Genomic DNA, 25,809 nt, shown 5'->3' with positions numbered 1-25,809 from the left:
ACACGCACCCGACCATAACACGCACGTAGTTTTTAGAGGAGGAAAATCCGTAGGCATGCCACCCGTAGGCATTCCCTCCATAACTCGCACAGACATTTCCCCTTACTTTTTAGGAGGAAAAAAGTGAGTGTTATGGTGCAAAAAATACGGTACATTCCTATCCTATCAGTTGTCCAGAACTTTAGTTAGTGAGCAGCTGGAAGGTGGAGCAAACAACGCTAATGGCTCAGCAAAAGCTGATTTATCTTCTATCTCTGGAGGTTAATGTTTCATAAAGTAGCATGGGCGCCTGTTTGCTAACTGAAAGCATTGAAGCTAGCTGTATCTTGTAAATACAGTGTCACAACTGCTGTAGCAGAAACATTAATTTAAGACTAACATGTTATATATTTGCTGGCTTCTTGCAGATCTCTATCTTTAATCCCAGTTGCTTCAGTGTACCTTTTGAAGAGAAAGTATCCTCTTGCTCATTGCTCTTAAGGATGTATTCCCATACACAATTATTTGGGAATGCCCACTAAACTCAACAAAACTTATTTCTAAGTTAATATGCTTATGACCAGCCTGCACTTTTATTGGGTGTGTGTGACACATATGAAGTGATCTCACGTAATGAAACAATAGGTCAGATGCGTTGGCAAAACTGCCCTGTCTCAAATCGGATATAGTCATGTAGCTTATGTGATCAGCCCTCCATGTTCCAAATTCAGCTGTGCTGTTTTATGGCAGCCATTCTAAGCTGTTTCTAAGTATCCCCCCAAATCAATGGCTCTTATTTCCAAGCCAGTGTGTTTAGGACGAGGGTATAATAATTTACAAGTGCTAAAACTACTGTAAGTTACGAGAAGGAATTACATTGTAATACTTGGAATGTGTGTAAGGCTGTAAGTTCATTGCAAAATAATAATAATTGATCAGGTGTATTTTTGCCAGCGGAGAAGCGGCACTGGTTTCCAGTGAGATCTTGTGAAAATCTTGGGGGGGGGGGGTTCGTCAGAAGCTGAAGTCACCACACAACACAGGTAATGGAGTTTGTAGGGTGGCATAGTGACTGCAGTGCGTTCCTGTTTCACTCCTAATATAGACAGAGAGAAATCAGTATGCCATAAGCATACAGTGGTACCTCTGGATACAAACAGGATCCATTCTGGAGCCCCGTTTGCATCCCGAAGCGAACACAACCCGCGTTCTGTGCGTGCGCAGGTCACGATTCGACGTTTCTGCACATGCACATAATGTCATTTTTAACGTCTGCGCATGTGCAAGCGGCCTAAACCCGTAAGTAACACGTTCCTTCCTGCATGGAAGAGTAAGAAAGGTCCAGCAGCTGATGTAACTGTTCCTTGAAGGTATAGGGGTTCTTGCGAAGCAAGCCCATAGGGAAATTCGTCTTGCGAAGCGCCTCCAAAACAGAAAACCCTTTCGTCTTGCGGGTTTTCCGTCTTGTGAGGCATTCGTCTTGCGAGGTACCACTGTACATCACTACTGGGAGAACCATAGCTTTAACAATACGGACCTTTGTCGGCAAAGTGATGTCTCTGCTTTTTAAGATGCTGTCTAGGTTTGTCATTGCTTTTCTCCCAAGAAGGCGGCGTTTTTTAATTTCATGACTGCTGTCACCATCTGCAGTGATCACGGAGCCCAAGAAAGTAAAATCTCTCACTGCCTCTATTTCTTCCCCTTCTATTTGCCAGGAGGTAGGTTACCAGAAAATAGACACCGGCAGTTAGGCTATTCCTGTACAAATAGGCACACAGCTGGGCCACCAGCAGAAGACACTGATGGAAGAGACACTGCACCACCGAAGCCACATGAGACTCAAGGGACAGCAAGGGATCCAGAAGTATCCCCGGGCTATGTATCTGCTCCTTCGGATACTAAATACTGCTAACTTCCTTAAGCTGCAGTCCCGCACTTACCTGCTACTAAATCCCATGGAACTCAACGGGGCTCAATCTGCACCGCGTAACTGAGATCACACGCACTGGCCACCGTGCTCAAAAAAAGAAAATAAAAGAAAAAAAAGAATGAGGGGCCGCGAGCGAGACCTTCAGGCATGCACGATTGCAAACAGCAGGGTCAGGCTCGGAGGTGCTTTGCGGAGTGCATCCGAAGTTTCATGCCTTTCTTCCTTCTTATACCCAATTTATTTAGGCGACCGTGGAATCCGCCGACGCGCTGTATTGCGAAGGCAGCCACCCGCCTCGGGAGGGGGGAAAGAGTTGCCCCCACGCACCCCGCAGTCTCTGGGACGGCTGTTCAGTGTCGCTGTCCCCCCTTTCTCCGTCTCCCAGCGCCACTTCCTTCCCGGTGTCTGCAGGGGTCGCTCCTGCCTCACTTTGGCGCCGGCCTCTCTCTGCCGCTCGGTGGCGGGGTCCGTCCGAGAGAAGCAGCCGCCGGAGACGAGTTGGCGCCATTTTGAAGCCGACGAGTGGGGAGGGGTGGGGGGGAGACGCACCGCGGCGAGCTGCGGAAGGGAGGGAGGCGGGTGCGCGGCGATTGGCTGCGGGGCCGAGCGGCGGCGGCTCCCCGAGCCTAGCGCGGCGGGGCCAGAGAGCGGAGCGGACGAGCTCGCTCTGCCTCGTCTTCACGAGAAGCAGCGGCGGCGGCAGCCCCTGGGAAGGTAAGCGCAGCGCCCTCTTTCTCTAGGCGGGGAGGAAGCCCGTTTCGCGCCACCGCCAGCCCTTCGGCGATCGAGGCAGGCGGCAAACCGAGAAGGGGGTTGGGAGGAGGACTACTTGCCCCCCATGGCTCTTCTTCCAGCTCCCCCCCCCCCCGGTGCCGCCATCCCTCCTTCGCCTCGGCCGTTCTCTGCATATTGAACTTGCCGCCCTTTCCTCCGTGGGGCGATTGTGGGTCTGTGTGTGTGTTTTGGGGGGTGGCGGGAGGATGAGCAGCGTGGTGGCGGGTGACCTTGTCTGCCTTCCCCATCCGGCTTTAATGCACATTTTTTATTTTTTTCCGCCTGCCCTTCCCCCGCCCCATTCTTCCTTCTCCTGCCCGGGTCCCCCTTTGCACAATCCTTATCTCTGGGCGAGAGACAGCAGCTGCAGGCGGCAGGAGGCTTTTGCACCTCAAATGTGGCGCGGCTGCCCTTTCCCCAGCCGCCCCAATAGAGCCGCTTTTTCCTTGCAAGACTTGAGCGGCTCCGAGAGCCCCGGAGCAGCCTTGTGCTTTGGCTTCCCTAGTTGGCCTAGTCCCCCCACCTCCTCCTCCTCCTCGCAGAGGCACCCTGCCCCAGCTCAGCCCCTTCCTGCTGCCATTGGCTGGGGCCTGGTAAGGATGGCGGTGGAGGGAAGGGGGAAAAGGGACTCCAGACTCGTTCCCCCACCTCCTTTTATGCTCTCTTAACTTGCCGTGCATTGGAGGCGTGTCGCTTTCTCTCTCTCTCTCTCTTTCTCTCTCCCTCCTTTACGGAGGAAGTGGGGTGGGCGCTGCTTGCCTCGAATACAACATATCCAAATCGTGCTAGTTTGCCTTGCACCCGTTGCTTCATATATTGAATAGAGGCCTCTTGCACTTTTCCCTTCGGCCAGTGAGTTGCCATCATTGTGATAGGTCGCTCTCGGATAGCCTTTACTTTTTGAAAGAGAGTTTGTCCACGGATCCCGGACCTGAAATTTCAGCCTTGCAATGTAGTAAATAAAGATGCTTCTCTCTCTGCAGCTCGGCTCCTTACATGGTTAATGGAGAAAAGACAGATCAGGGGTGGGCATAGCCTCAGATCAACAAGATGACTAGTACAGCTCCTGCAGTGATATATTTATATATTTACTGTTAAAAGTAAAGGAATTCACAGGTGCACGATATTTTCACTTTGCAATGATTTCTTGTGGAGACCTATAGCTGCAATGTGAAGTATGTCTTGCACGGTCATGCTGTTCATTAACTTGGATTTAATGCATTTTTGGATGACACTGCTTTTCTGTTACAGTTATAGGTGTGTTAATAATATTTTGTCAAACCCTATATGGGTAGTTCTGTTTACTGCTGCATTGTGAGGGATAGTGTTAGCCCTGTGCAGATGTCTGCCGACAAGGTTCTGGCAGTCTGGTTTTCCTCTATCCTTCATGAGTAAATTGCGCCTTATACACAGAGAGTGGGCTCTGTACACACAATCTAGGACTTGTATTTAGTACACACACCGGCATTGTGCATAAGGTACAGTTTACACATGGAAATCAGGGGTGGAGCTTATTGCATCAATCCCACTTTGCATGTGTTCAGTATACTATTCTGAACGGGTGTAATGTCTTTAAATAGTATTCATTGGCAGCTAGCTGTGAAATCTGTTACTTCAGGAAAAACATAAATGCCATGCTTAAGTATTTGAGGATGACTATTCAAATTTATATGTAGTATTGGTATCTTTTAATTAAGATATTCCAAAATGTTTCTTATTTTATTATTTTAAATTGGTCATAAATCTATATACAGTAGACTTGCAAATAGTGAACTGCCTGGTGATCTTTGTCTAATAACCACTTTCTGAAATCACACTTTGATGATGATGATGATGATGATGATGATGATGATGATAATAATAATAATAATAATAATAATAATGATAATTTATTATCTCCCAGCCATTCTGGGCAGCTTCCAACAAATATTAAAAATACATTAAAATATCACACATTAAAAACGTCCCTAAACAGGGCTGCCTTCAGATGTCTTCTAAATGTCAGGTACCGTAGTTGTTTCTCTCTTTGACATCTGATGGGAGGGCGTTCCACAGGGCAGGTGCCACTACCGAGAAGGCCTTCTGCCTGGTTCCCTGTAGTTTTGCTTCTCACAGTGAGGGAACCGCCAGAAGGCCCTTGGCGCTGGACCTCAGTGTCCGGGCAGAACGATGGGGGTGGAGACGCTCCTTCACTACCTTTCTTCCCCTCCACTACTTAGTTGGGGTGTGTGATAGGGCAAATATGATTAAAGCAATGGTTGTATTTACCTAGCAGGAAAAGTGAGGGGGACTCATAGGTGGAACTTTTTCTTTGTGTGCTGTGCTGAGTGTCCATACTGTCACTAGGAAGTTTGTGAATGAAGCTGTCCTTTCCCTCTCAAAGAGAAAGGGGAAACACCTTGGTTGTGGTTCTTAGTTGTGGTATGTTCTCCCTAGGAAGTAAACTTGTCGCCTACTTCAAATGTCCCCTTAAGGAAAGGCAACTCTCTTTTAATTCTCCCATACCTTTTAACTGCTTTTATGTACTGCTTTTTACTGCTAGGGGCAAGGGAGGAAGGTGGTTAGAGGGAGTGACTGTATCTGACTTCACTGTTTGCAAGGTCAGATGCAGTCTATTACTCAGAATCAAAATACTGGAGATCGTTTCAATGGATACTTTTCTGGTTAGTGCCAGGTAAGAATGTAATCAGCTTGCATCCTTAAGTCAGTGATAGTTTCTAAAACGTTGTTTACATTTGTAAGAGTTGTAGCACTATCTAAGGCTGTAATTACACACTCACTTATTGTAAGTAAGCATAAGTGAAGTAAATGGGGCTTCTGAGTAGACATGTCTAGGATTGGCCTGTAAGTTCCTCAATACTGTGTAAATGTAGAAAATTCACCTATGGAGGGTCTTGCCATGAATTGAGTAGTGTTGTCCTGTTAAACAGATTCAAGCTAAAATAAGACATCCTTTCCCGCCGAAGCTCTTAAGAATAATGTTCATAATATCTCTTACTGTTCTTAAATGTTTAGGAATAGTGTTGCTTGAGGAATTTGGTTACTTCTTCTATTATCTGGCACTTCTTACATTATTAGAGCACAACCTTGTGCTTCATCATTATAAAAGAGTTTATAATGAGGTTAAAATATAGTTTTTGCTGTTGTTATTTAGTCATTTAGTCGTGTCCAACTCTTCGTGACCCCATGGACCAGAGCACGCCAGGCATTCCTGTCTTCCACTGCCTCCCGCAGTTTGGTCAAACTCATGCTGGTAGCTTCAAGAACACTGTCCAACCATCTCGTCCTCTGTAGTTCCCTTCTCCTTGTGTCCTCAATCTTTCCCAACATCAGGGTCTTTTCCAGGGAGTCTTCTCTTCTCATGAGGTGGCCAAAGTATTGGTGGTAGTCTAATATTAGAAATAGAGAAAATATATGACTGAATTTTCAACTGATGGCAAACACATTGGAATGTAGCACTTTCAAGAGTTCTTGCCCATTTATTCTATTGAAAAAAACATTTGCAGAATCTAGACAGAGGAGGACAGTGGATCAGAAAGTGTGTTTGCTATAACCTCACCATTTCTCTAATGGTGATAGAGTTCTTGCAATGGCTTAGAGCTCCACATTCCCCATAGTATAGAGTGTAGGATCCATGTAGTAACCTTAGAGACATAGATAGATTTGTGATGGGTAGCTTGATTGCATGACATTACCTTCCTGTGTGGTGTGACTGTTTCTGATATCATAAAATGACTAGTTAGGCTACTAGAGAAGGCAGACAATTTAGTTGGGAAGTCCAGGAAGGCAAATTTAGATTGCTACATAGGTTAAGACCAGATTCTCATAGTGAGACAACAGGCAAAGCTGTGAAGTCTCAATGCATGAATGTAATGCTGGTGTTAGAATAAAGAATTTAAATCTATTAAAAAACAAGGGATGTTTTGGGGGAGGGAACACATATGTAGGACTGCAATATACGGTAACTCATTTGCTGGTGCTCCTTCTAATGCGAAGCTGATCAGGTTAAGGAAACGGGGACAATTTATTTTCTCAAAGCACTGGTGGATAGATAGAAGCTGAAATCAGTGCATTCAAACTGAGATCTCAATGTGAAGATTAAATGTAATTTCTACAAAAATACAATGGTACCTCAGGTTACATACGCTTCAGGTTACATACGCTTCAGGTTACATACTCTGCTAACTCAGAAATAGTACCTCAGGTTAAGAACTTTGCTTCAGGATGAGAACAGACATTGTGCTCCAGCGGCGCAGCAGCAGCAGCAGGAGGCCCCACTAGCTAAAGTGGTGCTTCAGGTTAAGAACAGTTTCAGGTTAAGAACAGACCTCTGGAACAAATTAAGTACTTAACCCAAGGTAGTACTGTATGTAGAAACAAAGAGTGAAGAAACATATATGTCTATATCCTGATGATAAGAGAGCCAAAGCAGGTGACTTGTAGCACCTGAAACTGAAAATATACTTGCATAAAAATTATTGAGAGAACCAAGTAAACTTACGTTGACAGTATTGTTGCTCTGCATGTTAAATAAACCAGGAATTGTAAGGTAGGGATGGAGATCCTGCTCCTCTTTTTCTAGAAAAAAAGCACTGTCCCAGTGTCAGGGGAAAACAATCACAGTAAGTTTTTGGAGGTGTATTGTCTACTTCGATGAAACTTTCAATGTATTGTGGGGTAGAAGTGCAACCCCAGAAAATATTTTTGTCTGTGGTGTAAGAAGAAGTGTGTTTGACAATACTCAAACACTAAGAGCCAGAAAACACTTATTTCTGGGTGTTTTCCTAAACCCATTTAGAAATTTGCAAGAAAGTTGTCCTAGGTTAGAGAAACGTCCCCAAAACCTGATATGGTTTGTGCCAACCTATTAACACTTGCTCAATAATCATGAGTTGTTTTGCTCTCTGTAAAACAAATGAAAATACCTTCGGCCAAAGTTGTGTCTTTCTAGATAGATCTGCGCTGCAACAGTGGGTCATGTAACTGCAAACGTGTTTGATCTCAGTATTCTTTGGTGATGTGTCCCTGACCATTTTTCTATGAAAAAATTATAACAGTGACTAGGATAGTAAATACACCCTAATGGCAAAATGTGATTCATTTTGGGAGCATTGTATGCTACAGATTTTCTTTTGTTTCCAGTAGAAAAATGGTAAGTGGTAAGTGCTGAAGTTTGGAGATACTGTGTGGGTGACAGTTTGTGTCCTAGAAGGACTACTTTTTAGATCTGCTTACTGTGAATTGCACAGTGAAAAGTGACCCAGGGGGGTGCTTTCACCCCCACAAAATTGAATGGTTAAAGTGTGTTCCTGGTTTTTTCCTACCTTCCTTTGCAGCCTGGCTTCAACTCCAGATGAGCTGCCAAGGAATATCCTTGCTCAGAGCAGGATTTGGTTGCACTAGGGTGGGAACTGGGGTAGCTTCTAGATGTTGGACAACAATTCCCATCATCTCTGACCATTGGCCATCCTGGCTGGGGATGATGGGAGCCGTAGCTAATCCTATCCCTATTGACTATAATCTGGCCCATGGGTTGGAAGTTCTGTCCCACCATAATAAAGGAAACAAACTTATCCACAGAATTGTTATAAGTAGAAATTCCAGCTAAATAAGTACTAAATGCACTGTATTGTCAGCTCATTGACTGACAGTTGGATGGTATATATAAAGTAAATCAAGGAGCCACCTTGTTGATATAATGAAATTGACTGGGAAATGTCATTGTGATAAACCCAGAAGCTTAGACACAATAAATAATTGCAGATTTGGGTTGACAAGAGTTATGATTAAATCCTATGGTGCCTTGAATTTGATGTGAAATATCCTGTTCAACTGCTTCAAAACAGTGAGTGTAACACCACCAAACTTTCTGCTGAGTGGGAAATCGTCAAGAAAGTCACAGTTATATTTATAATGTACTATTTCTTGAAATTGCTGTTAAATTGCAGTCAAGGAGGCTGTAGAAAGAAATGTGACTTGCATTAAAAGCTGTACAAATGAAGCATCGCTAAAATGAGAAAAATAAAAAGCAGAAATTATGGCATTGTAAATGTAAGTTTACAGTAAGGCAAGCCAAGAAACTGTGGAAGAAACTGATAATATTAAAAAGTGAACACACTAGAAGTAGGAAACTCTCTGGAGAAAGATGTCAGTATAAAAGAAAACACTGAAGGAAGGGAAGGAAACTGCAGGGAAGCTAAACAAATTCTTGAACATATGTTAAATTGCAAGGATGTTGGGAGAGAGAAGCCCATATGTGAAGCAGTGTTTTGGAGAAGTGAATTGTGAAGAACTGTGTAAAATGGGGATGAAAGAGGATAAAGTTGTAGAACTGACTGAAAAATTAAAAAGAAACTAGTATTCAGGGTATGTTAGTGTCCACATTTCAGTTCTTAAAAGAACTCCAAAGATCAAAGTAACGAAGTATATTTGTAGATTGCAGAGATGTTTTCAGAATGGTGCAATCTCAAGCAGACTCTGAAAAGCAGAGGATATTCCCTGTGTGGGGTTGTTGGGCAAGAAAATGGTAGGGAGACTGAATGTAAGGATGTGTCAAGTGATGCGCACTAACAAAATCTGCTGGTGGGTCTGAACTGACTGTGGTGTGAAGAAGCTTAATTATATGCATTTTTGGTACAGCATTAAAAAACACACCATGCACATCTCTGAACAACTAATTTCATAAATGATATTGTAAAGCTGGAAAACATACAGGAAAGGGCAGTGGGAAGGGCAATACAACCCCCAAATCTACTGCGCTGGAGGGGATTTAGATGTCCACCTCGGGCACCTCCATTGGCAGCAGAACCTGACTGGTAATGGAGATGTCCACTGAGGGCCAGGGTTAGAAACACTTTCCCACTTGTTCCTTCCTTCTGCCCTGGCGTATACAAATACAGTGGTGCCTCGCAAGATGAAATTAATTCGTTCCGTGAGTTTTTTCGTCTAGCGTATTTTTCGTCTTGCGAAGCACGGTGTCGGAAAAGTTTTGGAAAAGCTTCAAAAATCACCAAAAACCTCAAAAAAGGCTACCACACCGCGTTCTATGAGTTGCTCCTCGAAGTCAAGTCGCAACTGTATTAACGGTGTTAAGAAAAAGGAAACAAACTTGCAAAAAACGCAAGACGTTTTCGTCTTGCGAAGCAAGCCCATAGGGAAATTCGTCTTGCGAAGCAGCTCAAAAACTGCAAAACCCTTTCGTCTAGCGAGTTTTTCGTCTTGCAAGGCATTTGTCTTGCGGGGCACCACTGTAGTGGGGTTGAAGTGAGACTGAGTTATGAAAATGCCTGGTAAAAATCTCATTTTTGCCATGAACTCACTATTATGAATTCATAGAAATATATACTGCATTAGTCTAGTATAACACAGTATTCAGGCTAAAAACAACTCACAAAATCAGTTTATAAAACATACCAATGCAATAATGCAAGGTACAGGCACAACTGTTAAAAACACCTTGAGGCAAGTGATCAGACAATTAAAAATTGTCCTAGCAGATCATGCCTGCCAGAATAAAAAGTGTCTAAACTGTTTTGCAAAAGACCGAAAGAGAGGAGGCTTGATGTTAACTCTCCAAGGCACGAAGTTCCATAATCTGAGTATGTCCACAAACAATTGTCTGTCCTCAACTGATGGGATGTGGACACTAAATACTATTGTCTTAGGTAAGTCACTTTCAGCCTTGTCTTCAGCCATGCATCTGCAACATGGCAACAAGAACATTGACTATAGCATTACAAGGCTATTATAGGCTTGAAACCACTTGCAACCAACCAAGAGACACTTTACACAATGGCTCTAGGTCTTGATGCCACCCTAAAAAGTCCCTGCTAGTGGTCTGGAGACAATCAGGAACAGTCTGAGATGTGGTGAATCAGCAAAAATTGAGTACGTTTAGGAAGTCTCTGTGGGCAGGTTGCTTTTGCTTAAGTTTTGGTGATTTCTCCCATCCTTTGATTCTTTGCCATTTCCCCACACTGTATCCCAGACTATATACCTGAGTGTCCCCTGACCACTTGGAGGGGCTTTTCATGGGGTGCAGCGGGAAGGGAGGCAGCAAATCCCAAGCAGCCTTGAACTTAGGGTGTGCCACCATTGAAACTGAAGTAAAGTCACCAGATCAGAACATTTTTTAAATAGTCAAATCACATTCTCCAGCACTTACTGAATTCCACCACCTTTTGTCTTGGACTGAAAAAAGAGGTCCTCATCTCTGACCTATCAATATTTTCAGACCTATGACTTCATATACAGAAGATTCTTTGTATCCACACAAAAGGTTAGGGGAAGAGTTGCAGTATTTTTTTGATTAAGGATTGTCATCGCAGCTGATGAGTTTTGCTTCTAGCCTACATAGCTGGTTTCACAAATATCTAAATTCTATATAAGTCCTAGTGATTGCATTATGATATTCTTCAGCGAGACATTTGAACTCACATTGTAGGTAGTATTTTTGCCAAAGCTGATGGACTAGGATGAAATCTTGTTTCTCTAGAAAACAGGGTTGTCAGCATAGACTATATAAATTGGTGCCAGTCAGATGTAAAATGGAACTACCGTACTTTTTGCTCTATAAGACTCATTTTTCCCTCCTAAAAAGTAAGGGGAAATGTGTGTGCGTCTTATGGAGCGAATGCAGGCTGCACAGCTATCCCAGAAGCCAGGACAGCAAGAGGGATCGCTGCTTTCGCTGCGCCGCGATCCCTCTTGTTGTTCTGGCTTCTGAGAATCAGAATATTTTTTTCTTGTTTTCCTCCTCCAAAAACTAGGTGCGTCTTATGTTATATGCAGTTAATAGCAAACTTTGTTGTCTTTTGCTCATATTTGCTTCCTTTCTGTTGTTAAATATTTGAAACTGTGTGGCAAGTTAATAGAGCTATGTGAGAGGGGTTCCTTTGCAAGGTTCCTTTATGAAGGTTACTTATTACTAATAATGTTTGATTTCTTGGGGAGCATTGTGGTGAGCTTCAGTTGGCTAGTAATTTGTTGCTTTAGAATGCTGTGATAAGCGACTGATTAAGCCCTGAAAGTTGTATGAATCTGAGGATTGTGGTTAAGTACTGTATCTTCAGGAATATGGTTGATTCCAAGTCACAGACAGGTAATTTATTGTGGGGGTTTTTGCTACTCTCCTTTGGAGAGAAGTTTTTCAAGCATTCAGTGTTTTTTTGGAGGGGAATCAATATTGCTTACCTTTTTAAGAAGGCTTTCCCTGAAGAGTGAATCAGCCATTTTATATTGCATGTTATGCAGAGTTTTGAAATTTGATGCTTTAAAAATCTGTTTGTAGATTGTTATGAATGTTTGTTGGGAAGCAGTTTATAAATCTTAAATAAAACATTCTTTAAAACTTAAATATGTCTTGGACACTTGTTCAGTGGCATTAAAAATACAAAACCAAATGTTTGTAGCATCTTGTTTTTGGTTTTTAAAAGCAAGTGACTTCCAGTTACTGTAAAATTTGACACATTCCAAGTTTAGCTTCCATTGTGTATGGAAGACAGTTGGAATTTAGATACCCTATGGCATGTATATTTAGGTAACAAACAGCTTTTTAATATGCTTTTGAATTCATTTATTCTGGAATTGGTTGCCTTGAGTGTGAAAATTTTGAGATAAACATGCTTGACTCTATAAATTAATTTGCAGGGAAGGGGACTGAATTCTTATTGAGTTTATGTTATTATTGGTTGTTATTGCTTCTGTGTGGATCCAAGATGGTGCTTGGAATGAAAACTGGGATTCTTGAATACAACAAATCTCTGGATGCAACTGAAATGTCAGTTGTATATCACACACTTCAATGGGTTGGCTTTTCCCAGCTTTTCCCATGCCACCCTTATTGCTGGGAACCAATAATTTTGATACTGGAAGAACTCCACTTAATAGGTGTTACGCCTTCATTGGTTTAAGTGACTTCTTGTAAAGTCGTGATTTGTGAAAATTCTTTGCACAGCTTTTGATGCAGGCAGTTTTCCTTTATCTGTGTACTGATGACTCCCCCCCCATCTATTCTATAGGTAAAGGTAAAGGTACCCCTGCCCGTACGGGCCAGTCTTGCCAGACTCTAGGGTTGTGCGCTCATCTCACTTTAGAGGCCGGGAGCCAGCGCTGTCCACAGACACTTCCGGGTCACGTGGCCAGCGTGACAAGCTGCATCTGGCGAGCCAGCGCAGCACACGGAACGCCGTTTACCTTCCCGCTGGTAAGCGGTCCCTATTTATCTACTTGCACCCGGAGGTGCTTTCGAACTGCTAGGTTGGCAGGCGCTGGGACCGAATGACGGGAGCGCACCCCGCCGTGGGGATTCGAACCGCCGACCATGCGATCGGCAAGTCCTAGGCACTGAGGTTTTACCCACAGCGCCACCTGCGTCCCCCATCTATTCTATAGGTATGCCCTATAGAAGTGTTCCCTGAAGAGCTGGTGTGGGCAACCTGTGATCCTTGGCCAAAAATTATGTGACTCCTGAACTTTAAAAAAGCACGTATCAGCAATTAGTTCAGACCTCAGCAATCTGTTACTGCCTCAGCAAACCGCTGGGTAAGAAAAGTGGGGAGAAAGACCCCTCCCAAAAGTGTTAGAAAAAGACCCAGCAAGAAAAGAGGGTGATAGAAAGAGGGAAAAGAAGGTCATGGATAGGAGGAGAAAAATGTGTTGGCCCCACACACTTTTGACTCTCACACTGCCATAATGCAGTAGTAGATAGGTAGCCGTGTTGGTCTGCCATAGTCAAAATAAAAAAAAAATCCTTCCAGTAGCACCTTAAAGACCAACTAAGTTAGTTCTTGGTATGAGCTTTCGTGTGCATGCACACTTCTTCAGATACACTGAAACAGAAGTTGCCAGATCCTTCTATATAGTGAGAAGGTGGGGAGGGGTGTTACTCAGAAGGGTGGTGGGAATGGGAGATAGGCAGATAGCTGAGAGAGCCTGTTGACGAGAGCCTGCCATAATGCAGCCACTTATAAATTATCCATGAGGGAACATGTTCCTGGAAAGAAGATTGTCCACATGTGCTAGAAGGGTTCAGTAGTAAGAGTTCAGAGTAGTTTATTCCCCTGTGTATGTAAGTTTTTTGATCTAGATTATTTAAATTCTTTTTGTGGCCTTGCTGCTGAGCAGTATGCCCTATGGCATGCTGGGAGCATGCTTTTTGGAGACTGGATCCATGTCTTTAGTTCTGAGGGGAAGAGGTTAAGAGGGTATGCTAAACTACAGCCCTCAGTTCCCCCAAGTCCAGACATAACAAGCATCAGTGGTTAGTTAGCGGAAGCTTCTGCAGTGTGAGAAACTCAGATATATAAGCTAATCGCCAAATAGTACATTAAACCTAGGTTACAGTCATCACATGTGACTAGGTGGTGTCTAGATGCCTTTGCGGGTGGTGGTGGTGATGATGATGATTGATGGGATATAAATGGTGGGATATAAATGCAATAAATAAGGTCTTCTGCTTATGTGATTAAGAAAGCTGGAGGGGCCAGCCAGATGGAGATGTCAGTTGTCATCCTGGCATCCAGAGATCTCCATGTAGTCACAATTGGACCCGTACCAGTTGCAAAACACACCTGGTGCCTGGATAATTTTGAACACGATTCCTGATTCTGTGAGGGGAAGCAAAAGTGGAAAGCACATGAACCTGAACCTTGCACCTGTAGGAGAAAACCATGAATTCCACCTACATCCCAAACCAGACTTACGTTTGTACCACTTCAATGTTTTCTCTAAGTAGCAGAACCTCTAACAGTGAGTGAGGCTTATTTGAGCAGTATGCCAAACCATAGTACTGAGCATGGGGAGAAGGAAGTTGGATTAAAGATGGTACTAAAGGCTTCACTTGGTTCTCAGACCCACATCTCTTCTCCTATTCTTTCTCTTCAGCAGAAATCTCTCAAAACCTTGAGTTTCGGCAAGCATTTCAGTGCTCAAGCTACTTCACACTGAAAATTAGGGTCACTGCTATTCCCAGGATGGCCATTCATTACTTTTTCTTGCACCTACTTTGGCACAGTAGGTTCAGGAGGTAGAACAATGGCCATAACCATGATCTGTCAATTTCAACATCACGTCGTAACAAAGCTTGCAGAAGCTATGCTTCTAAATCTGCTTCCAAAATTTGGCATCACTTTTTAATTAGCTGGTCACTCTTGAACCATGGTTTCTCATATGTCAGTATCATGTCAGGCCACATTTAAGCTTTACACCTCATGATTTGGTGTGACTTTTAAACTGATTATATGTTAGGCATACAACGCTAACAATATACTGTATATTCACATTCTTTACTGTCACAGGAATTCCCCCCTCCCAATCTAATGGTTAAAAGTGTGTGAAATTAGAATCTTTTAATTTTTGTCATTTGCTTCTTTCTATTCTCTGCTGGAGAGCTAGCTACTGTTATGAAGAAGATATTCTGCATTTCAGCTGCTGGACATTGAAATTGTGTTTCTAACTTTCTCAAAATTGGAGCGATTCAGCTATGTGTGTACCAAATTACAGTTCTCTATATTTTAAAGTACCCTAACCATTCGAATGCTACTGCCTGTGCATTATGAGGCCTATGTATTAATATGTATATTATATCTCACATATGATGGACCTCATCAGTCACAGACAGGCGTCACCTGTGTCTTAAAAAGTATATTATAACTCATAAGAGAAGTGATATATCTGAAAGAGGAAAAACCTGTGCTTTGGAACATAGAGACTGCATGTGTATGTTCTGTCAGTAATGTAATGTAATGTAATGTAAAATACCTGAGAACAACTAATTCTTTGATTTGTCTCATGGCTTCTGTGATAACAGTTGGGATTCCCTGATTTAAAATGAATGAAACTTTTAAGTACCTTAGATGAAAAGGCAGCTATTGAATCTTGATTACTTTAAAGCTTGTTGCTGGAATGTAATATATTGAATCTTGCCTGGCTTAAGTCATTTGGAAATGCTTTTTATAAGGAACCTGTGTGGAATGCTGCTAAAAAGTGGTGTGTGCATGCTTCTAAACAGGCAAGTGCATTTAGGCAAACAATTAAGATGGGGGAAAATCCTGTGTACTTTACACTGGTTTTGTGTGAACCCTGTATTGACTCTTACTATGTTATATAAAATGTGACATGGGTCATGGATCTTTAGGGTAGGATGGCCACTAATGTATTTCCCAACCAATACCCCTTTTCTATCCACTTGTGGGTTGCGTAGGGATACATGAAGTAAATATGTGTGGAATGGAGATTGGGGGTTATTAGGCTTGCTAGTGGAAGGAGGCAGTTAGTGACACTGTGGTTGAGCAAGACGCATACAGAATAATCCTGTTGAGCTCAGGGCTCCTTAAGAAATGACTTCCTTGTTTGTTTATTTTAATAGGATTTTAGTACATTTTTATTCTGCTTTTTAAACTTTTGTTGCATTTGTTTTCTTGTGCATGGAAATGCACCTAGCATATAATCTTAATTTTTGTTTTGTTCATTTTTAGTTTATAGTATTCCAAAGCAGCACAATGTATTTTTGGTAGTATTTGACATGCGTTGGTTTTTTGTTTTTTTTTAAAGATCCTAGCTAGAATAACCAAGAAACTTTTCTGATTCTGTTTACCTTAGATTTAGTAAGAGCATCGTTTCATATGATAAGAGGTATGACTTTTTCCTATATACTTTGCTGTGTCTTCCATTATCAAATGCTGCAGGATCTCTTGGGAATTGCTTTCCTCTTTTCTCATTTTTTTTATATAGAAGTATAGATGATAGATAGATAGATAGATAGATAGATAGATAGATAGATGATAGATGATTATGATTGATAGATGAGAGAGAGATGATAAATGCCTAGCTTATCTTCTATCCCTTTATTCACCTTGTAAATAGTTTTATATGAAATAATGGGTGTACTAGTAGTTTAAAAGACGCAGTTGACATCAGTTCTAATATGAGTGTATGTTTTTCCAGCTTGTAATGTTTCTTATCAGGGAACTGGCTTATCCCCCATGAGGAACAGTAGCTCCTATGGGAGGGGAGTGTGAGAGTATTTAGTGGAGGCTCTCCATGCCCTGATTCATCCTCAACAACATGTACACCAGTGTGTGCCAACCACTCTTGTAATGGGAAGTTGGTGCTTGCTAACTGTATGCCATACGTTACAACCATCTCTCTGTCTTGAGTTCTGGCCTGCAAATTACTTCTTTAGAAGTAATTGTGGGAAGGGTCAGCCTGGGTAGGAAGAAAGAGGGCTCCTGTGCCAATCGATCCACTGAGGCACATTTGTTCTTAGGGATGTATTGTGTCACAGATTATTTTGGATAAAAGTTCTTCATATAGCAGAATTTCCGTGTGTGTGTGTGTGTGTGTATATATATGTACAGTCATACCTCGGGTTGAATATGCTTCATGTTGAGTGCGTTTGTGTTGCGCTCCGCAGCAACCCAGAAGTAACAGAGCACGTTACTTCTGGGTTTCGCCGCTCGTGCGTGTGCAGACGCTCAAAATGACATCATGCGCAGAAGCGGCGAAAAGCGGTGCGTGCGCAGACGTGCCGTTGCTAGTTACGTTTGCTTCTGAATGCGAACGGGGCTCCGGAACGGTGCACCCACACCACACCCACTATGTTTCTAGATATATATATTTCTGTCTACATGTAGAAAAGTTAAAACTTGAGGAGGATACTGTTGAGGTGAGATTAAGAGTCTCCTTTGAAGCATGTGCTATATTCAGACATTAAATTATAAATTAACTAATTCCGTTTTTGAAATTATGCATTATGGCTGTCTCTTTTGCTTTCTCTTATTCTAAATCCCTGACCCGCTTCTTAAAAGTGTCAAAATGTCAGTTTCTCTACATTTGCAGTAGGGGGGGAAATCATCTAGGTTTAGTTTAAATGAGATTGTAAACTCTTGCCTTGACTATATCTATGGTAACTGTCAGGGAACTGCCATCAGAGGGAAGAGGAGAGGAAAGTCGCTCCAGTGATGCAGGGGAGGGAACTAGCAAGGAGAGAGAGAGGGCTTCCACGGGGGAAAGAAATCCAGGGGACACCAGGGAGAGAGGGGAAGCTGAGAGTAAGGCGGAGGGGAGGCTCCGAGACTCTTCCAGTGAGATCAGCGGAGAGAGCACAGGACCTCTGCTTGGCACGCCCACGCTGCGCAGAAGGCTTCCGCGCAGGGAATCTAGGAGGAGACTTGGAGTCAAGCAACTTTTATGTTGGAGGAAATTTAGGTCCTGCCCACTGACGGATTCTGCCAGTGACTAAGACAGTCGCGTTTCAAGGGCTGTTAACCAGGGAAAGTTTTAGCTATACGGCTAGCTTGGAGCAGTTTGCAGTTTATGCACAAGCAACCCCAATTCCCAATACAGCAACTTTCATATTGAGCTAGTTGGCTTGTTCGGTGTCTGATTACTAGCAGATGTGGTACAATTGCATATGTATTGGATGTGTAAAACTGTAGCACAGTTCAGGTAGAATTGTTACGTCACTTAAATTTGTTCCTTGCTTTATAAAATTGGCCACTTGGACTTCAGTGTCTTAAAAACAAAACAAAAATAAATTAGATAACTGTGTGATGGGTATTAAATATTATCTAATTCAATTTTTCTCTGTTCCAGGTTTTAAACCAGCATCATGGCTCATTCAAAGACTCGAGCCAATGATGGAAAAATTACTTATCCACCCGGCGTTAAGGAAATATCTGATAAAATTTCTAAAGAAGAGATGGTACGGCGGTTAAAAGTGAGTGACCAGTTTTATTACACATTTTGGGCAGTTCTAACTTATGCATTTATATTTTTTCTCTCCTCTGCTTTTTAAAAAAAATTACTACAAATTTTTCTATGTATGACTAGGTTTTTTAACCAAAAAAATAGGTTTAAAATTGGGGCTTGTCTTATACACGGATAGTGCTGAGGGGTGTTTTCTTAATTTGGAGTCCCCAAAAATAGGGGGTGTCTTATACATGGGGGCGTCTTATACACAGAAAAATATGGTAATTTGCTGCTGAAATCGGCAGAGCATTCTCATCATGTACATCTACCAAACTTTCAAACAAGGATCCCCTTCCCTCCTTCTGCTCAGATCTGTAGAGGTAAGAGTTTGTCACAGTTATTTTTCCAGTAAATATGTGGGGGGGGGGAAGAGAAGGAGAAAGATGTCCTAGCTATCTAGCTAGCTCAGTGACAGTAAGGACAGTATGTTCTGAAATTTACAGATACTGGGAAACCGAGAATGAAATAATGACATGGAAGTCAAAATTTGAATATAATGTTTAGTTAAATACCCAATTGAATGTAATAGTTCTTATATAGATCCTATTGGGTATAGTTATTATTTATTGGTCTAAGGTGAAGCTGCCAACCTTTTTCGGACCAGCAGGCACATTCTGAATTTTGAGAGAATCGTACATGTTGACAGTACCGTGCATGTTGGGAGCTTGGTCTATGGACACAAATACAAGGGGAGGTGCAGTTGAGACATGACCTAGGGTGGATGTATGTGTACAGTTCTGTTGCCCCACCATGCATGAAACCTGTGCATATTAAAATGACATGGTTATGCTCCATCATGTGTAGGCTGCTTGCTGAGTATGAAAACCGGTGCATTCCCAACATTGTGCAGCCTAAATATTACACCCTTTCTTGCTTCCACAGTGTGCTTCTCCTATTTTCTCTGCACACTGAAAAGAATCCAGTACCCAGCTGGTATCTTAATTGGATTCCTATTTGCAGTTAGCTGAATCATTGATTGAGATCAGCATTACCAGAGGCCAGAGAAGGAGAAGTGGAGTTTCCGACTTACTTTTATGGAATCTTCTATGTCATCATCTTATAGATGGCTTAATAAGTCTCTCATGGAAAGAATTGTATAGATCTTTAGAGTGTTAAGTAGTACATAATTGATTACTTTTTAAATATTTGAAAAGAGATACTCCTAAAAATTGATCACACACCATTTATATTACAGTTCAAAGACAGGATACAATTATGGGGCCAAATGATTCGTGATACGCTTACGTTTTCACAGATATAAATTAGCTCCTCCCCCAGGGTAATATGGATAGACAACTGTTTGTGCGCTTCATGCAACCGAGTGCATTACAAAATCTTGAAATTTTAAAATAGATTCAATAGAGTAAACACCTGATGCCTTCTGGGTTTGTAAATAAGTTTCTAGGTATACCTAGAAGATTAACTTTGATTGTACTCTTCTCTTTATAATTAGGCCTGACTAAAATTGCTCTTAATAATTTTAGTGTTTGAGGTTGGTTGCTGGTTTTTGTGTGTAGCAAAAAATATTGCAATATGCTATGGTAATAAATAGGTTTTGTTAGAAAATGCAGTCTTTTTCATGTTAGATTTTCCAGAAGTTCTGTTGCCGTGTAAGTGAACTTCAAAAGTTTTCGTGAAGTACTTTGAACAACAAAGCTGAACTCCAGAGAAGCTTGAATAATTTGTTACATTCTTTTAAAATAATGAATAAATCCATTGAAATCAGTGCGTCCAAGTCACTGATATCAATGAGTCGACTCTGAGAATGACTAACATAGATTTTTTTAATATATATATATATCAAAAGATTTCCAGTGAAATGAATATTTAGATGACAGTCTGAAAAAGCATACAGTTTTTTACACCCCCGCTTTATTCAAACAGTTCTCTTGGTTTAAATCACAATTTCCCTCGGTGCCCCTCTATCCCCATTTCCCTCAAACCTCTGCCGTTGTTTAAAACCATTTTAAACTGTTGCTTTCCTCTCTTTCAATGCTTTACTTGAAGTTCAGCCATTGTTTTAAACCACTACTTCCACCTCCTTTCAATGTCTCTCCCTTCTCACTTCCATGCCATATTCACTGCTTTTGTGCAACCTGTCTTCTCTTTTGCTCTCCTCCTTCACTATGACTTTATGCAAATCCCGGGTTGCGATGTGGCACTGCAAATCCTCCCAACAGGGGCTGTGCAATGGCAGACTTACAGGAAGATAGGAAGCCGCCAAACACTGAATCAGGCCCTTGGTCTATCTAGCTCAGTATTGTCTCCACTGTCTGAAAGCAGCTATCCAGGGTTTCAGGCAAAAGTCCCTCCCAGCTCTACCGGGAGATAAAATTTGGGGCCTTCTGCATGCAAGACAGTCTCTACCACTGAGCTATGGCCCTTCCCCAAGGGAAGTGAGAAGAGCGATTGTGTTGATTTGCTGCAGCAAAAGCAAACTTGTGGCACCTTAAACAAGTGCAACCTTTATAGGGCAGAATCTACTTTGTCAGATACAGATTTATTTTGGCTGTACATTCCTGTCGGCAGCAACCATCTTTGCTGTGTGTTTATTCCTAGTGCCATTGCATGTTGATATGTGCTATTAGCAAAGATGTAATGCAAATATTGGGACGCGGGTGGCGCTGTGGGTAAAACCTCAGCGCCTAGGACTTGCCGATTGCATGGTCGGCGGTTCGAATCCCCGTGGCGGGGTGAGCTCCCGTCGTTTGGTCCCAGCTCCTGCCCACCTAGCAGTTCGAAAGCACCCTTAAGTGCAAGTAGATAAATAGGTACCGCTTTATAGCGGGAAGGTAAACGGCGTTCCGTGTGCTGCTGTGGTGCCGGTTCGCCAGAGCAGCTTCATCACGCTGGCCACGTGACCCAGAAGTGTCTGCGGACGGCGCCGGCTCCCGGCCTCTAGAGTGAGATGAGCGCACAACCCTAGAGTCTGTCAAGACTGGCCCGTACGGGCAGGGGTACCTTTACCTTTACCTTTAATGCAAATATTATTTGTCACAAGACTGTAGATTAAATACTTTGACATTCAACCATTTTGAAGCTTACAATATTTTACCCTCATTACGGAAAAGTCAAAATAGTCAGGAAAATGAAGAAGCACATAAAGAAAAATAGCCCTTTTAATGTATGTGGTTTTTTAATATGGGCTGGTTTTTTTCTAGCGAATGTTGCTTATCTTGGAACTTTCTTTTGGCAGATGGTTGTCAAAACATTCATGGATATGGACCAGGACTCTGAAGAAGAAAAGGAGCTCTATCTAAATCTCGCTTTACATCTTGCCTCCGATTTTTTCCTTAAGCATCCTGATAAAGATGTGCGCTTGCTCGTAGCTTGTTGTCTTGCTGATATTTTTAGAATATATGCTCCTGAAGCACCATACACTTCACCAGATAAACTTAAGGTAAGATTGCATGTCATCCTTATTTTCTGTGACTTTGGATGAGCAGTAGTGCTGTTTTATGTTTATTTCTAAACATTCAAAAACAAACAATCGAGAGGTTAGAACTCTTCAGCAGAGCTTTCACACTGCATATTCTAACTGATATGAATTAAATATTTTTAAAAGCACTGGCTCCATTTCCAGAAGTTAGCTAGGTATTTTTAAGTGATTTGTTGTAGGATCAGTGTGGGAATTGTTAAGGTGGTTAAGGTGTAGTCTGGTCCTATAGGCCCAGTTTGAAGGGAAGTACTGATAATATTTGCTACAGTGTATTTAGGCTTGGAGTGACAGTTGCCTGTTATTTATCACAGATTGATCTATGTTGCAAAACAAAGCCTAGGAAAATTGAAAAGTCGATAAGCAGGGACATTTTGCCTGTTAAAAGAATTTTGAAATAAAATTTTGCAAGTGCTAAATGCAGTTGTGCGTTCCTATGACCCTTAAATGAGAACTTGATTATATCAGTTAGGGCTGCAGGCCTACTTTAATTGAGTAGCTGTGTAGGTTTAAAGCTATTCCAACAGGCAAAAACGAAAAACTAAAACTAAACAATTAATAACCACTGGCATTCTGTGTGGCTTCTAATGACCTTAAAGTTATTTGTGTGTGTATGTGTTAATATGAATAATAAATATTGTCAGTTGCCTGCTATCAAAATATACTAATTTGTTAAATTATGGCATTTGGGGTTGAATTATGGCAAGTCATTTGGCATTTCCCCCCTTGACTATGTGAATTCTAAAGCAGTTTGAATTTTAGGTAGAGATATGTTTCTGTATTATGAAGTGTTCTGATGTTAGCAGGTAATATTTATGTTTATGGCTTTCAGCAGTTCCATCTTGCTCAGCTATATATATATTTTTTAATATTTTATTAAGGATTTTCTTGTTTTACAGAAGTAAGTGTAGTGCCTCGTATTTTTTTTCATGTAACATTTTTACAAATCCATTTCATTTGTTGAGGCATTAGGGGGAGAAGAAAAAAAAGAAAAAAGAAAGGGGGGTGGAGAGAGGGAAGATGGATGGGGGTGGGATCGGGTGGCGGTGTTTCTATTATGTTTAATGTATGTAGAGTTTGGTGTCAGCGTTGCTTGTGTTGTTCACTTGTGTTCCTTTGGTGGTGAGAGAGGTTGGGGTTGGCCTAGGGTGTGATTGTTTGCTTGTGATTGGCTGTGGTGATCTTTGTTTTCGTGTGTGAGTGAGGTGGGTGGGTGTTTAGGATCAGGTTAGCCATATTGATTTGTATGTTGCTCAGCTATATTGTCTGCAGTTTGTTGTATTTGTTTTCCGAGACTCTGTACAATATCTGTACAATATATCTGTACAATAAATGACAAAGTTGTATGTTATGGAACTTAGTTCTTGACTCCCATTTGCCTCTTTTATGATAGCGCTGTCAAGAAGCTGCTGGAAAAACGTTGTCCTGTAGTGAATGGAAATGAGTGTCATTTTGTGACCATTTGCTAGGGACATGGACACTGCTTCATAAACTCGCCATGCAAAATGTACCGGTAGTTTCATCATAATGTTATCAGGGCACAGAGTAGGGTACAGGTTTTCTGTTGAGAAGAACCTACCTAGGTTTTCCTTGGGGGGGTCTTCCTCTTACCTTTCCTCCTCCAGTGTGGTTGTGAAGAAGGGTTCAGAAGCTTTCATTTTTGTTTTGGATTAACTACAGCTTGTTGTTTTATCTGAGCTTGGAAAAATTGGTTAAACTCAACTGCGATTCATTTCTAACAATAATTTAATTATTATGAACTTGTTTGAAACAAGTGCAACTTTAAGCTGAAGTTAACAAGCGAATCATAGTTAAGATTAGCCACAGTTTACCATGTACCTCTGATTAATTGAAACTGAAGCAAACACTTCTCATTTCCTTGTGGCCATGCCAGAAGAGGGGATTGCACATTATGATAAACCATAGTGGATTATTCCAGTTACATAACTTCTTTTTCCTCCTAAAATAATAATTCTAAGGAGTTGCACAGTGCTGCATCTTTGTAATGGAATGGGCATCAAAAATGGTGTGTTGTGTGTCATGGACTCTAGTTTTTCAGCTCAGTTCCTTACAAGGGTCTGGCTGCTATTGTCCATAATAAAGTCCTTGTCTTTTTCAGCTATTCTGTCCTCCATTTCAACGCTTCTGAGTGGTTTATTGCTGCTTTTATTGATTCTAAAACCATTATATGTGACATTCATTTTAATTAGGGCTGTAAGTGTGTTGTTGTTTTTTAAATCCTTTCAATCAGATGAAAATGTGCGCATGATTAATTGGACAGAAGATTTTTTTTAGAAAAATATTTTAATACAAGTACTTAAACTGCAAAAGGCAAGGACTATCTTGAAAGACACATCCCCCCTTTCTTTAACACATGGGAATGATGATACCTGGCACAATGAATGTGTGCATCCTGTAAAAACAAGTGAATACACCTCTTTCTTCCGAAATATTGCTTTTACCCATATGCAAATGTATGCAGATTTAGCTAACAGATTAATCAACTAAAACACACATGAGTAATGGATTTAAATTTTAATTGGCATGCAACCCTAATTGTAATCCATTTTAAAGATGCAGAATAAATCATGCTGATTATCTTTCTGTGTTTGTACAATTCTCAGAACAGTGGTTTTTAAAGAAAATGGTTCTCCTAGAATTAAGTGGTTTCCTGGGTTGGGCAGAAATACAGTAAAGAGAAATTTGTGAATTTTATTTTCTATTAATACATAGTTTGAGTCTGAACTCAGTCTAGAGTTCCTTATGCTCCTTACTATGGACAAATTGATTTTTTGAAGTTGCCTTGTTCTATATCATTGTTTCCCAAACTTGGTCCTGTTAGCTAGGGATGATGGGAGCTGCAATCCAAAAACAGCTGGAGTCCCAAGTGTGGGAAACACTGTTTCCAGAAAAGTGTCTTAAAAACAACAACCCTATTTTCTTTTCACCCAGTCTGACTGTAGATTTCTTGTTCTCTAGAACAATAATCTGGCAATTTAATTGCTGTGGGGTAGATTGATCAATTAGTTTGCTTGAATAACCCAACAATTCCCACATCCTACTGCATGTGAAAAGCTAGCTGTTATATTTTCACATACAGGTGTTTTGGAGAGAATTGAAAAAAGGACTACATGGCTCTGGATGTAATACTGATCTGTTGGGGGGGGGGAACTAATCCACTTTACAGTTCCAGATGTGGTTTCTGCTTTGTGGTACTGGTAAAGGGTTGGCACAGTGCTGCTTCTAACAAAAAAAAATCCTTCCAGTAGCACCTTAAAGACCAACTAAGTTAGTTCTTGGTATGAGCTTTCGTGTGCATGCACACTTCTTCAGATACACTGCATGCACACGAAAGCTCATACCAAGAACTAACTTAGTTGGTCTTGAAGGTGCTACTGGAAGGAATTTTTATTTTATTTTAATTTTATTTTTATTTTTTATTTTGACTATGGCAGACCAACACGGCTACCTATCTGTAACTGCTTCTAACAGTGAGCCTCAGCCCTAAGATGCTACTGGATAATTTCTACTCTCTTTGGGGAAAGTCAGTGAAATGCCTCCCCCTCCCCATTTCTCCACCCACATATAGGAGAAAAGTTTAGCGAGGCCATGTGTATACAGCTGTAGGTTGGATGGTGTACTAAATTGTAAAAGAAAAGAAGAGGAGTCTTCTAGCATGCAGAGAGAGGACACAGTGCAAGGTCTAAGAAAGCACCAATGAGAGTCCCTTAGCTGTGTGAGGAGTTTCATTTTTTAGCTTCTCTTTGTTTGCATCTCGGGTCAGCAGCTGGGCAGCAACAAACTAGGATAGCAAGTTAATAAAAGATAAATGTAAAGATAATGATAATATACAGTTAGCACAGTCTGAGACTGACAAGCCATAGTTTAAGGTTGTAGTTTGTTGGCCCACAGTTAGTGAGCTGTATCTGATTCAGATGTA

The 25,809-nt window shown here is 41.6% G+C and overlaps 1 protein-coding gene across 1 annotated transcript in view; it reads left to right on the top strand.

Moving 5' to 3' along the window:
- The first annotated feature begins 2,483 nt into the window (after positions 1-2,483).
- PDS5B (PDS5 cohesin associated factor B) overlaps positions 2,484-25,809 on the top strand; it is a 67,232-nt gene continuing 43,906 nt past the window's right edge. Inside the window, exons 1-3 of the mRNA XM_081197858.1 lie at positions 2,484-2,623; positions 18,278-18,401; positions 21,630-21,833. Coding sequence (XP_081053984.1) covers positions 18,294-18,401; positions 21,630-21,833 — 312 coding nt within the window. The 5' untranslated portion in view covers positions 2,484-2,623; positions 18,278-18,293. The remainder of the gene's footprint in view (positions 2,624-18,277; positions 18,402-21,629; positions 21,834-25,809) is intronic.

Source organism: Podarcis bocagei (genome assembly GCF_964188305.1).
Source record: "Podarcis bocagei genome assembly, chromosome: 6".
In the NCBI taxonomy this organism is placed as follows: Eukaryota; Metazoa; Chordata; class Lepidosauria; order Squamata; family Lacertidae; genus Podarcis; species Podarcis bocagei.
This window is presented reverse-complemented; position numbering and strand designations above follow the sequence as displayed.